The following is a 14048-nucleotide window of genomic DNA, read 5'->3' as shown; positions in this document are numbered from 1 at the left end:
ACACACAGGGGACGGACACACAGAGGACGGAGACACAGGGGATGGACACACAGGGGATGGACACACAGGAGACGGACACACAGGGGACGGACACACAGGGGATGGACACACAGGGGATGGACACACAGGAGACGGACACACAGGGGACGGACACACAGGGGATGGACACACAGGGGACGGAGACACAGGGGACGGACACACAGGGAACGGACACACAGCGGACGGACACACAGAGGACGGAGACACAGGGGATGGACACACACAGGACGGACACACAGGGGACGGAGACACAGGGGATGGACACACAGGGGATAGACACACAGGGGATGGACACTCAGGGGATGGACACACAGGGGACGGACACACAGAGGACGGAGACACAGGGGATGGACACACACAGGACGGACACACAGGGGACGGAGACACAGGGGATGGACACTCAGGGGATGGACACACAGGGGACGGACAGACCGGACAGTGACACACAGACGGGGGCGACACGGCGACCATCGGCCAAGGGTTGACGCAGGAGACCCCGGACTTTGGCTGCGATGACGACATTGTCTTTCCGTCACCGCCATCTCCCAGACCCTCCACCATCACAGAGACTCTCACCTCGGTTGGGTGATTCAGCGATGAGGCTTCTGAGACACTCACTGGTGCGCACCGCACAGCCGCTCTGGTACAGCAGGTGGAGGTAGGAGCAGCCGAGGGGCCGGACAGTCGGAGGGCAGACCAGCCGCGGCATCCAGCTGCCACCCAGACAGGTCCCGGGTTCCTGGACTTACCAGACCCACCGTGAGACCCGATGCAGTCAGAGACCCAGGGACTAGACAATGGGATGACGGGCGGCTTGCAGCAGCTGCAGGTGGAGGAAGCCACCTGCGTCCAGGAGCAGGGAGTGGTGCCAGTCACGGCTGCCACCCAGGCTGACACCGCACGGGTGGCGTCTGCGGTGGAGGCAATGGGGGCAACGGTGTTGGACGTGGGTCACGGCCTGGGGCTTCATGTGCATGTGTCATCCGTGGCCCAGGACAGGGCTGCCCTCTCACAGGCAGCCATGTGCCAAAGCCAACTGGACATTGCAGCCGCGCTCCGCAGTCTGGCCCAGTCTCAGCAGGCCATCGCTGAGCATCGCCGCATTGCCCAGGTCTGGATGGCGTCGCACAGGCCGAGAGGGAGGTGGCGCAGTCCCAGACAGGGATGGCCCACTCTCTGAGCTCCATCGCTGCTGAGGTTCGGACCCTGGTCGACAGCACAGCGGGCCTCCAGGACTGGCAGCGCCAGGTGTCGGTGGTGCCTCGGGGCTTGTCTCCGCTCGCACCCCTGTCCCCTGGAGAGGCCCGGGGACACCGGGCACACCGAGGGAGGAGGAGGTGCTGGGGCCCGTGCCGGTGACTCCTGCAGGGGAGGTCCCGGAACACCGCGGCACCTCGGACTCCCCTCGTCCCATCCCTGGTGCACCTGGTGGACAGCGGGCAGAACAGGGGGGCTCCATGCCATCCAGGATGCCCGAGGAGCAGCCTGGCCCACCCAGGTTGGGCCGAGCCAGGAAACGAGCGCCAACGGGGAGCCAAGTCGCAGGACAGGAGTCTCAGCCGTCCGCCTCCACTCCTGCTGTACCGTCTGGGGAGGCACAAAGATGGAGTCATAGGACCCGTAAGGTCAGGAAGTTAAACACCTAGTAAGTTGGCACGGGTGCAGGGCACAGTTTAGTTATAGGGGCTAGGGCACGTGTATGTAACCTTTCTAATTAAACTCACTGTTACACCAATGCAAGCTGCCTCTGGGATATGTCCGATGCCTGCGGGGTTGGGGAGGGGACTGAGTACCACTGTGCTCGAGCCCATGTGAGGGAGTGTCCAGCACACATACCGGGATCTCCCAGGTGGAGGGAAAAACTGTTGTTATGGGTCCGGGTTTACAGAACCCCAAAGTGTTTCATGGAGTTCATCTCACCCACAACTTTGAATAGATTGTGAAGCACACAGCGTACTCTCCAGGTGTGAATCAGCAGAAATGGACAAGTGGTTTTTAAAACAAAACAATGTTAATCCTATGAACTCAAGTTAACCCTTTTAAAACAAACATTAAATATCTTAGCACCCCTTACTTCAAAGATAACCCCAAAAGACTACAACACTAAATAATCCTTCAAACTGTTCCTTTAAACATCCAAAAGACTTCAAACCTTCAAAAATAGGAGCACATTAGGTTACATTCAATATATTTATAGTCTTTGGTTTGCAGAAATCAACAGACCACCTCTGTGTTTCTTCCTGCAGCTCACAGCAAAACACACAGACACTCCCAGCTGCCTTCTCAAACTGAAACCAAAAAGCAGAAGTGAGCTCAGCTCCCCCCACCCTCTGACATCACTTCAGTAATATGATCAGCTCCATTTCTTAAAGGTACATTGCTTCAACATCTATTTCTTAAAGGTACTCTCACATGACACCTCCCCCCAAGAAAAAAAAATAAACCATCAACTTCAAGATGGTTTAATTTGTCACCTTCGCACCATCAATGAGGAAATGCACACAGTAAAACCATTTTACCAGTTCAAAAAAAACAACACACGCAAACAGGTATAATAATATAGTCCATTTTCTTTTTTGTTCTTCTTCTTCCAACCAAAATCCTTTTCGATTGACAGTCTCTTTGAACAAGAAAGTCTCTGCATGATCCGTCCATTTCTCTATGCCTCGGCCTTTCTCTTTAAAGTTAGATACTTTAGTTCAATCTGATCACAGAGTCCCTTGCAATTCTCCAATACAGGAGCATTGGTTACCACAGCTTTCAGGCAGTCAAATGAATGTTGAAACTCCTCTGTCCATTGAAATTTGTTTTTTATGTTTCTTCAGCAAGTCCATCAGTGGAGCAATCACGCCACAAATCTCTTGCACAAATGTTCGATCAAATCCACTCATGCCAAGATTTTGAATTATTTGCCATCGTGTCGAGGTTATCGGAAACTCCCCAATAACTTTCGTGTTCACATCCCGTGGAGCCAATCGACCCTGTCCGATTGCATGGCCAAGGAAAGTGACTTGGGCTTTTCCAAATTCACTTTTGGCTAGGTTTATCACCAAACCCGCCTCCTGAAGTCGATCGAATAACTCCATCAGATGTTTTAAATGTTCTGTCCATGTCTGGCTGAAAATTACCAGATCATCGATGTATACCGCACAATTAGGTAATCCTGAAGCGACTTTGTTAGTTAACAGTTGAAATGTGGCTGGGGCGTTTTTCATGCCAAATGGCATAACTTTGAATTGGTATATACCATCTGGAGTCACAAAAGCTGAAATCTCCTTCGCCCTTTCGGATAAAGGTACCTGCCAGTAACCTTTTAGTAAATCCAGTTTGGAAATAAAAACTGATTGTCCCACTTTCTCAATGCAATCCTCCAAACATGGGATAAGAGTCCGTTCTTGTAACTGCATTCACCTTTCTATAGTCCACACACAACCGTCTGGTTTAGGTACCATCACTATGGGTGAGCTCCATTGGCTGCAACCCACTTCAATGATGCCATTTGTACGCATACTCTCAATCTCTTTGTTAAGCTGTGCCAATTTTAAAGGATTAAGTCTATATGGATGTTGTTTGATAGGAACAGCATTTCCCACATCTACATCATGTATAGCCATTTTAGTACTTCCCAATTTATCTCCACAAACATGCCCATTTGATATCAATAACTCTTTCAGGTCAGTTTGTTTTTCCTCTAGAAGGTAACTTAACAATTCATCCCAATTTTTAAGAACATCCTCATTTTCCAAATTAATTTGTGGTATGTCAAATTCAGTCATCTGGATTTGGTTCGTCACTTTGAGTTAGAATCATTAAAACCTCCTTTTTCTCTCCTTCCCTTTCAAAGTACCTTTTAAGCATATTCACATGACACACTCGGTGAGTCTTCCTTCTATCTGGTGTTTTTACCACTGTTATAGCCTGCCTACTTACCATTGGCTGGGGACTAATGACTGTCCCACAATCCTGTGGGAGTATGAGCTTCCCCAATGAGGGGGGGCGGAGAAACCACTAGTAAACTCCTAGTATAAATAAAGCTGGCCAGTTCAGGAACCAGCAGGAAGGAGTATGTAGCAAGGGAAGTTACTGCTACTGTTATGTATATATGTTATTGTAAATAAATGTTATTACTTTGTATCCTTAAAACACGTGGATTCTTCGTGGCACTTACAAAACTGGCGACGAGGATTAAAGTGGATAGCTGTCTACACTGCTGAAGCCACCTCCCTGGATTTTTGTTGGATACAGGTTGGAAGTTGTTTTCTATTATACCTTGCTGATTCTCAGCCAGCGCAAACACCCACATCTTCACGGAGAGAGTTTTTACACAAGTTTCATCTCATTTTACCTGTCGAGGTCATCAACTGGCTGGTTTCCACTTCCTCCAATCCTGCAGAAACAGCCGTAGTTACTGTAGCGCTGGAACGGGAGAGTGGGATTGACGCAGTGAACAACGTTTAGGAAGTTTATCATGATTTGCCGATTTGTGACTCCCTGAGCAGGGATCCAAATTGCTACAAGAGGAAAACAAAATAAATCATTGTGTCAGGAAAGCCCAGGTACAGAGTGAGCAGGGAGACAATTTAACAACACGCCGATTTAGAAAGCAGAAGAACGGCAAAAGAATATTCGTGAATTCAGCAGAAATTGCCGGGCTGGATTCTCCGATTTTGAGGCTATGTCCGGAGCAGGTGTCTAGTTTTACAATAAAAAAGTCGGCTCCGCCCCCGCACCGATGCTCCGCCTGGTGGGAGGGGCTAGCAGCCACGCCACGTAAAGCCCCCGGCCTCCCCTGCAGCTACGGATGGAGGATTGCCGAGTCCGTGGCCGCGCATTCGCAGGGCGGCGACCTACTGCGGACAACATGGCGTCGGCAACTCGCGGACCCGGCCTGCCAGATAGTGCTCCCTTGTAACCCCCTCCCCATCCCCGGTCCACCCCCCACCAGACCCCCCAGCCCTCGCCGAAACCCCCCCGGCCAGCGGATCAGCTCCCCCCCCCCCCCCCCGACTCTGGTGGCGCTGGACACCGTCCGCAGCCGCCACGCGAGGTCCCAGAAAACTGTGAGCACTCGCGGCCAACACCATCGGGAAGTCGGCCCATCGGGCGGGGGGGAGCATCGGGGAGGGCCTCAGGTGACGTCCCAATGCCGTGCGGCGCACTCAGCGATTACGCCACTTTTGAGGGGGCGGAACATCTGAAAAACGCCCCCCCCCCCCCCCGATTTAGGCGTCAAAACGGATTCCCTGGCAAATCGGCAAATGCGATTTCAGCGTCGCCAATCGGAGAATCCCGCCCTGCGTCTCGGAAACAGGCCATTCGGCCCAACAATTCCATGGACTTGCTTCTCCGTCACCCGCCACTAGTAGGGAAGAATCGAGCACCGGGCTAAAAGCGAGATCAGCGCACGCTGGGTGGGATTCTCCAATTGCTGACGCCGAAATCGCATTCGCCGATTGGCCGGTCAATCCCTTATGACGGCGAAATCGGGGACGCCGCCTGTTTTCAGATGCTCCACCCCCTCCAAATCGACGTTGTGGGTGAGTATGCTGCACACCATTGGGACGGCCTCAGGATGTCCCTCCCCCAACGCTTCGCCCCGATGGGCCGACTTCCCGGCGGCGTGGATCACGTGTGACTGTGTCCAGCGCCGCCACAGTCCGGGGGTGGGAGCCGATCCGCTGGCCGGGGGTGCTTCAGCCCTGTGTCTGTGCTCACTGAGTGTCTCCACTGGAAAGAGGAAGAGCATGTGTGATGTGTCCCTTTATGTGGGTTGGTGTCATTCCCTCCTGTGGTAGTGTCACCTCTGTGTGTATCGTGACTGCCCATTGGTCGTGTCCTATCTTACTGACCTATTGGTTGACTGTCTGTGTGTCATGTCTCTGGAGTTCCCTCTAGTGTCTAGCTAGGTGTAGTGTGTACATTAACCCTTTGTGTACTTACAGTGATGTATATCACCACAGCGGGAGGATGCAAATGGGTCATGAGCATCCAGTAGAACCTGATTAACGGGTTGGAAACCCAATTTTCCAGTCCCCAGTGATGCTCCAGGCCTCTCAGCCGGGATTCAGGCGGGTGTGGATTGGCGAGGGGATTTTCAAGCGTTGCCCTGAAGCTGTGCACCCCGCGGTGGGTCAAGGCGGTAAGTATGTAACGTACGTGCCCCCCAAAGTCCATGGTTGGCTCCCAGCCCCTCACAACACAAATCCTCTTGGTGTGACTGACAGCCCCTCACCACATCAAAGGCAGCTAAGTGCTGTGAAACAGAGGAAGTCTGTTCACTTGGCGGCCCACTAGCCGGGTTCCGACAGCATCCCACAGGATTCCCACCGTGCATAAATTTATATAGTGAGGGAGAGGGAATCACTCCTGGGCGTCGGTCCGAGTGCCAGCGCAGACCCGGAGAGATTCTAGTCCAGCGGGAGAACGTGGTCACCCGCATGGAGAATTCAGTCCCATAGCTCTGGATCTGTTCCACACCAGACTCCTCCCATCACTCATCACCGAACACGAGCAGCGTAACTTTCCATTCCTTTCTGCCGTTCCCGCACAAGTCGGGTAGCAGTGGCAGCTCTGAGGGAGGGGGGACAGTGGAGGCAGCAGATGGGGGTGAGAGGGGGAGTCGATGTGGGCGCCGATATGTGATAATCACCGGTTCACTCCGGGAGGGCTGGATGGGCGGTCCCGGAGGTGGCAGCGGGCGGGAATCGAGACATTTGGGCATCTCTTTATTGATGAGGGTTTCCCGAGCCTGGAGGAGCTGGAGGAGGAGTTTGGGCTGACGGGGGGGGGGGGGGGGGGGGGATGGGTTCCGTTAGCTGCAGGTGAGGGATTTTGTGCGGAGGCAGGTTTCGACCTTCCCGTACCTGCCGCCCCAGGGATACAGGACAAGGTGGGGTCGAGAACAGGAGTATGAGCAGGGAAGGTCTCAGAGATCGATAAGGAGCTGACGGATTGGGAGGGAGCCCCGATAGGGGAGGTGAAGAGAAAGTGGGAAGAAGAGCTGGGTGGGGAGGTGGAGGCCGGGTTATGGGAGGAGGAGGCTGGGTTATGGGAGGAGTCCCTGAGGAGAGTTAATGCGTCCTCGCCCTGCGCCAGGCTCAGCCTGATACAGTTTAAGGTGGTCCACAGGGCACACATGACTGTGGCCCGGATGAGCAGGTTCCTTGAGGAGGTGGGGGATCGGTGTGGGTGCTGTGCGGGGGGGTCCTGCTAACCATGTCCATATGTTTTGGGTTTGTGCAAGACCGCGGGCTTTCTGGCAGGGGCTTGCTGATGTCATGTCAGAGGTATTACAAATGAGGGTGGTGCCGAGTCCAGAGGTGGTGATGTTTGGTGTGTTGGAAGGTCTGGGAGCCCAGGGGGCGAGAGAGGCCGACGTCCTGGCCTTTGCCTCCCTGGTTGCCCAGAGACAGATCCTACTAATTGTGGAGGCATTTTGAAGGCAAATGCAATGTTAGCTTTCATGTCAAGAGGGCGAGAATACAAGACCAGGGAGTAACTTCGGAGGCTGTATAAGGATCTGGTCAGACCCCATTTGAAGGATTGTGAGCAGATTTGGGCCCCATATCTAAGGAAGGATGTGATGATCTTTCAGGAATCACTGGAGGCAGGAAAGGTCCCAGAGGACTGGAAAGTGGCTAATGTAACACCGCTGTTCAAGAAGGGAGGGAGGCAGAAGACGGGAAATTATAGGCCGGTTCGCCTGACTTCGGTCATTGGCAGGATTTTAGAGTCTGTTATTAAAGATGAGATCGCGAAGTTCTTGGAAGTGCACGGTAAAATAGGACTGAGTCAGCACGGCTTCGTCAAAGGGAGGTCATGTCTGACAAATCTGTTAGAGTTCTTTGAGGAGTTAACAAGGAAGTTCGACAAAGGAGAACCAGTGGACGTGATTTATTTAGATTTCCAGAAGGCCTTTGACAAGGTGCCGCATAGGAGACTGTTAAATAATTTAAGAGCCCATGGTGTTAAGGGTAAGATCCTGGCATGGATCGAGGATTGGCTGACTGACAGAAGGCAGAGAGTGGGGATAAAGGGGTATTTTTCAGGATGGCAGCCGGTGACTAGTGGCGTGCCTCAGGGGTCTGTGCCGGGATCACAACTTTTCACAATGTAGATTAGTTATCTGGAAGAAAGTACTGTTGCTCACTTTTTGTTGGTTCAATTGGCTCTGTTTTATAACCTTTGCTCTCGAATCGCCAGGTATCTCTTATGATACCGCCACGAGGTTCAAGTTCAAGTAATAATCAATGACTCAATACACCAAGTAGTAAGATTCAAATCAAAGCACATTTACTATACACAGTAATCGCTCCTCATGCACAAATTCTACGTCTAAGCTACTTCTATAACTAACAGGCCTATACTTAACTTCGGACTGGCCCGCCAGGTCAGAGGTTCTGAGTCTGCGGGATTCAAAGGAGGTGTTGACTGATAGCTGGGAGCGCCTATCTCGTAGCGAGCGTTGACCTGAGACTTACTGGATATCTTGGTTACGGTTGCACCGGTTACTGTCAAGGGTTGGTTCACGTTGCTGAGTGCCCCGGTGGAGAAGAAGAGAGCGAGTTGATCTTGGGGGCTTAACTTTATAGTCCCCAGGGGCTTCCCGCCTTTCAGGGCGGACCCCGTACCTTGTCCCAAGTGATTGGACTTTGTCCCAATCGCTTGGTTCAATTTTCTCCAATACTGGAGCGGTTTCCTGATCGATGGGCGGTCTTGGGGTGCTCGTTCACCACCTTTGTGTTGGCTCCTGCTGGCGCCGGGGAGTCTGGCTTTGCTTTGTGTGTCCAAAATGTTACTTATTGTTCCCGGGGATTGCTCATCAGTATGTAGATGGCTGCTACATTGTTATGCTGATGGCCGCTGGTATCGATGTTGTCTGGCCTTTTGCAGAGTTAAATACACAGCAAACCTGCACCTGCTGGTTTCTGTCTATGTTGGCTGACTTTCCCATCAGCCTTTGCCATTCACCATTTTAAATCGGGAGTTGGCCAATTTAGGTGGCTGCACACCCTCCTTGTGATCCTAACGCGAAGCGTGAAGGATCACATAACTATGTTGCTTTCATTCCCTGACCCGGTGAGCCCTTCTTTCATGGCCTCTACACTGACCGTAACTATGCAAAAAATGTTTAACTGACAATTCCAAGGGGCGCTATGTCAAACAGGGACATGTATTACAAAACAAGGAAGTGGGAACCTCTAACTATCCTTCATAGGCTACACTCACTTAAACATTGCATCACTCTAACTTCCTCAATCATACAAACAAAATCATAGCAGTTTACACACATGTTTCCTGGCTTGGCAGTCAAGCTCAGGATAGTACAATTGCTCATGAACATTTCTTTATTCACAACAAAAAAACGCGAACGAATGCTCTTTATTATAGATCGCGGGGGTCGGGGGTCTGGTCGAATCCGAAAATAGGGGATCTGATCCTATATACCGGGGTGCGAGCGCGGTAGGCTCTCCTTCTCCATTTTCTTAGACGCATAGTCTGCACGATGCAGCAGAGTATCGCCAATACCAATCGGGATTCTATTACGTAGGACAGGGAGTACCAGGTTATAAACCTGGCACACCAAGGTGGTGTGGTTTCACTGGTGACTGGGCTCTGGGTACAGTGGGGAAGTGAATCATTAACGGCGGGGGGGCTTGAGGTCATGGGGTTCATGTTTGCGCGCAACCAAATGTTCATCACGGTAATTAGCAATACCGAGGTTGTCCTCATGGCCCTTCTTCTTTGTTTTCTCTTCTCTTCCTCTGGTCCTGGTGCTTCTGGAGTTCTGTGCAAACAAGCATAGTGTCTGTAACTATCTTGGTTTAATATCTCGTATGATAGCCTGTCTGTCCCTTAGTGCCAATTCTCCCTTTATAATTGGTCACCATGTGTGACTCCCTCAAATCTTTTTTAAACCGAATTTCGGGACAAGACACACTTACAAATAAAGAACCAGTGCGAGCCGTCTCGCAGACTGTGCGATTTACCATCCACATGTTCGAGGATGTAAATAACATGGGGATTGGCAACCTAAGGGTCACCTGAAATAAAAACAAAACTTTTTGAACCCCAAAGAAATTGCCGAAATGAGGTGCGTATGGGCCGCGATGGGTAAGAGTTGGATGGAATCCCCGGGTAGGACGGCTACCAATGCCGTGTCTCCCCTACCCGAGCGTAGTTGACCAGAGGGGTGGTTCCCAGGCAGGACGGGTCCCAAGCCGTTTCTCCACTGCCTGAGCAACCGACAAGAACGGGCAAGAAATGTAGTCATCGTGGGGGGCTGCCGTAGTCGTTCTTCCCTCGAACCAGAAGTGCAGTTATGAACGGGAGTGTGGTATCTGTCGAAAGACGAGTTCCTCTGAACTGACGTCTTGGACATTGACAAGTCTCAGCTGAAAAACTAGTTCCTCTGAATTAGCATCCGGACAACTAGTTTCTCTGACTGCCAGTGGGCGTCAGAAGGGTGGTGGCGTGGGGCCGGGGAAAGAGTTGCCGGTCAAACATACAAGATTTAACAAACTAATACAAACAACATTAAACATGCTGCAGGTTCCATCAGAAAGGACACCGTTTCTCCCAAGCGGTTCCTTTAAAACATCATCTGGACACCTCAGTTATCGGTTGCGAACAGGGTCACAAAGGGGTTCTCACTTGGGGAGTCAGACTCAAGGTCGTCATCTTCTCCCCGATGCCAAACTCCCGAATGTATCAGGGCTGATAGGGCTGCTTGGTATGATTTTGGATCGCTCTCGTCATTCCGGACGAGTCTGCACAAATTATCTCTGTGCCAATAGGTGGTGTCCAGTTCTGTGGGGACGGAATTGGGGTCGCCCGGTGGTCGGTGGTGGGGTTTGTGTAGGAAAGTGATCGTGAAGGGATCACTCGAATCCTGGTCAGAATCGCTGGGTGTGGGTCCTGTTGCATGGGGATAGTAGGGAGGCGTGCTGTGGCTATCGGCCGAGTCACAGTCGCTGTCGCTGCTGCTGCAGTCTGTGGGTGTTTCGGGGCGGAGTGTATATTTTGGGGCTGGAGTCGAGGTTGAGTCCGTGGCTGGGCTGGACGTGTTGGGGGAGGGTAGGGTTACGTTGGCTGTGGGCGGGGTGTGGTCTGCTGCGTCGAGCATGACGTGATGTGCGTGGTTAGGCTGTGTTCCATATGCCTTCAGCTGGTTGATATGGAACCACGCAGTCTTTCCATTGGGAAATCTTGTCGACGGAAGGGCTTACTTTGTCCGCAATGGAGTACTGACCCGAATATTTAGGTGACAGGAATGTGCTGGGGTTGGATACGGAGAGCATGACTTGCTGTCCTACACTGAACTCAGTCGCATGCACTGTCTTGTCGAAACAGGCCTTGCTCAGTTTCTTTCTTGTGCCTAATCTTACTGCGGCTGCTAGCTGAGCCGTTTTTACATTTTATACTAATTGTTTTACTGCGTTCTCGTGTGTGAGGGCCGTCACTTCGGGGCTGGTCAAGTCTAAACCGAATAAAAATTCTGTGCCTTTCATGGGGCGTCCGGTCATGAGAGTGTGTTGGGTGTAACCTGTGGAAGTTGAGACTGTATTTCGCAAAAAAATCAGTGCAAAAGTGAGGACTGAGTCCCAAGTAGTGTTGTTCTGCTGGACCATTTTTCTGAGGGTGGATTTTAGGGTCCGATTCATGCGCTCCACGATACCACTCGACTGTGGGTGGTGTGCTATGTGGAATTTTTGGGTGATGCCAAATATCGTGAGGACGTTCTGCATGACATGTCCCGTAAAATGGGAACCTTGGTCGGATTCAATGCTGCGGGGGAGTCCCCATCTCGTAAAGATGTGGTGGGTTAAAATCTTGGCTGTGGCCTTTGTCGTGTTAGTCCTAGATGGGAATGCTTCCACCCATTTTGTAAACGTATCTATCACCACGAGTACATATTTAAAACCATTCCTGCAAGGGGGCAATGGTCCTATAAAATCAATCTGGAGGTTAGTCCAGGGGCCATTAACGGGTCGGGTGTGACTAAGCTGAGCCTTTTTGGCATATCTGTCCGGATTGTTCTGGGCACAGATAAGACAATTCTCGATGTAGTGATTTACATCGCCCTTTAAATTCGGCCACCAACAAAGCTGCTTGAGGTGGGCTGTAGTGGGATCGATTCCCTGATGTCCATGACCGTCATGGAATAAACAAATCAGTTGATTCCTGTCCTGTTCAGGAACCACATAAAGGGTGTCTTTTAACACCACACCGTCATGTGTGGTCAGAGCATTTTTAAATCTCTCGTAGGGTGCTGGATAGTTTCCCTTTAAAATCTCCCTGAGATTGCTGTCCTGCTTCTGGGCCTCCATAGATCCTCGATCTTTGTCTGCGAGACCTGCACTGCATTCACTGGTGCGCTCTCGGTGGGTGTCCAAAAATATCCGTGCCTGGAACCTGCTTTAGCCAGTGCGTCAGCTTTTACATTTCCAGGGGGGCGGGAACGATGGTGACTTCGAACTTTGACTATCCCAAAAGTCCTGTTCTGGGCTCTCTCTAAGATGTGACAGAGCAATGGGGCTGAGGGGAGGGGTTTCCCATCCGCGGAAACAAATCCTCTCGCTTTCCACAGGGGTAGGAATTCCGTAAGGCTGTTACAGACATAGAGGCTGTCTGAGTATAAGTCTGCTGGGCTGGGGAAGGAATCTGGGTGTTCCACTGTATATGCGATGGCCGCAAGCTCTGTTGCCTGCGCGCCTAAGTGTCCTGGAAGTTTTATTGCTATTTCTTCTAGGGCGCGTCCCTGCGCGTCCTCGACATAAATACCGCAACCTGTTATGCGCTTCCCATCCAATACTGTGGAAGATCCATCCACATAGATCCTTATGGGCTCACACGTGTCTGTGTGCCGGGGGCTCTGGGTTGAACTACCTATCTTTCTGGGGGATGTTTTAGCAATAAAGGGGCCTGTGTTGTGGTGTGGAGAGATAATGTCACATACATGTGGGGTGCCGGGGTACTGTAGGTTGTCGGCTAGAAAGGTGTGGGTCTTTGTCCTTTTAACAGTGATGTCCCGTCCCTGCAAGAGAAGGGTCCATCTGGCTGCTCTTATTTGACTGACGGTACCGTCCTTGAGTCGTCCGTCCAGTAAAAGTTGGGTGGGGGTATGTTCCGTCAGGATTGTGGTGGGGTTTAGTCCGGTTATGTACAAAAAATACTGCACTGCCCAAAATACTGCGAGCAGGTGCCTCTCACAAGCTGCTTCACAGCATCTCAAATTCTCGAGGCGTAAGCGACGGGCCTTAACTGCTCGTGCCCTTCCTGCAGGAGCACGGCTGAAAGGGTGCGGTCTGTGGTCGCTACCTCTATTGCGTAAGGGGAAAGCAGGTCGGGAACATGTAGTGCGGGGGCTGCTATGAGTGCTCTTTTCAAAGAGTCCACAGCATCCGTCTGCTGCGGACGCCATTCCCAGGGGGCTCCTTTCTTTAGGAGGTCTGAGAGGGGCGCTGCCTTGCTGGCGAAACCGTCGATGTGGTTTCGGCAGTAGCCAACCAGTCCTAAAAACGACCGGAGGGCTGAAACGTTCTGGGGAAGGGGAAATTTAGCAATCGAGTCAATCCTTTTATGCTCGATCTCGCGTTTGCCGTGTGTGATAATTGTACCCAAATATATCACCTTGTCTTCCAAAATCTGGGCCTTTTTGGGGTTAACTTTACATTCAATTGAATGTAAGAGTCCCAGGAGTTCGGACAGAAGCTCGATGTGCTCTTCTTTGGTTTCTGTCTGCAGTAGTAGGTCATCTACGTACTGGACCAGACATTCGGGGCGGGAAAATTTGGCTAAACCAGTTGCCAGCTGTCGGTGGAAAATGGAGGGGGAGTTGTGGAAGCCTTGTGGCAGGCATGTCCACGTGTACTGTTGGTTTTTAAAGGTGAAGGCAAATTTGTACTGGCACGCCTTTGCCAATGGAATGGACCAGAATCCATTACTGATATCCAAAACCGCAAAGAATCGGGAATTGAGTCCCTGCTTGAACATGGTCTCGGGACTTG

At 51.6% G+C, this 14048-nt stretch overlaps 1 protein-coding gene across 1 annotated transcript in view; it reads right to left on the bottom strand.

Annotated features, from left to right (window-relative positions):
- Positions 1-4545, bottom strand: part of LOC140402567 (acidic phospholipase A2 E-like) — a 138717-nt gene extending 134172 nt beyond the window's left edge. The window contains exon 1 of the mRNA XM_072490418.1: positions 4385-4545. Coding sequence (XP_072346519.1) covers positions 4385-4509 — 125 coding nt within the window. The 5' untranslated portion in view covers positions 4510-4545. The remainder of the gene's footprint in view (positions 1-4384) is intronic.
- Positions 4546-14048: the final 9503 nt, after the last annotated feature.

Source organism: Scyliorhinus torazame, chromosome 25 (genome assembly GCF_047496885.1).
Source record: "Scyliorhinus torazame isolate Kashiwa2021f chromosome 25, sScyTor2.1, whole genome shotgun sequence".
Classification (NCBI taxonomy): domain Eukaryota; kingdom Metazoa; phylum Chordata; class Chondrichthyes; order Carcharhiniformes; family Scyliorhinidae; genus Scyliorhinus; species Scyliorhinus torazame.
The sequence above is the reverse complement of the archived record's forward strand: the minus strand, read 5'-3'. Positions and strand labels throughout refer to the sequence as shown.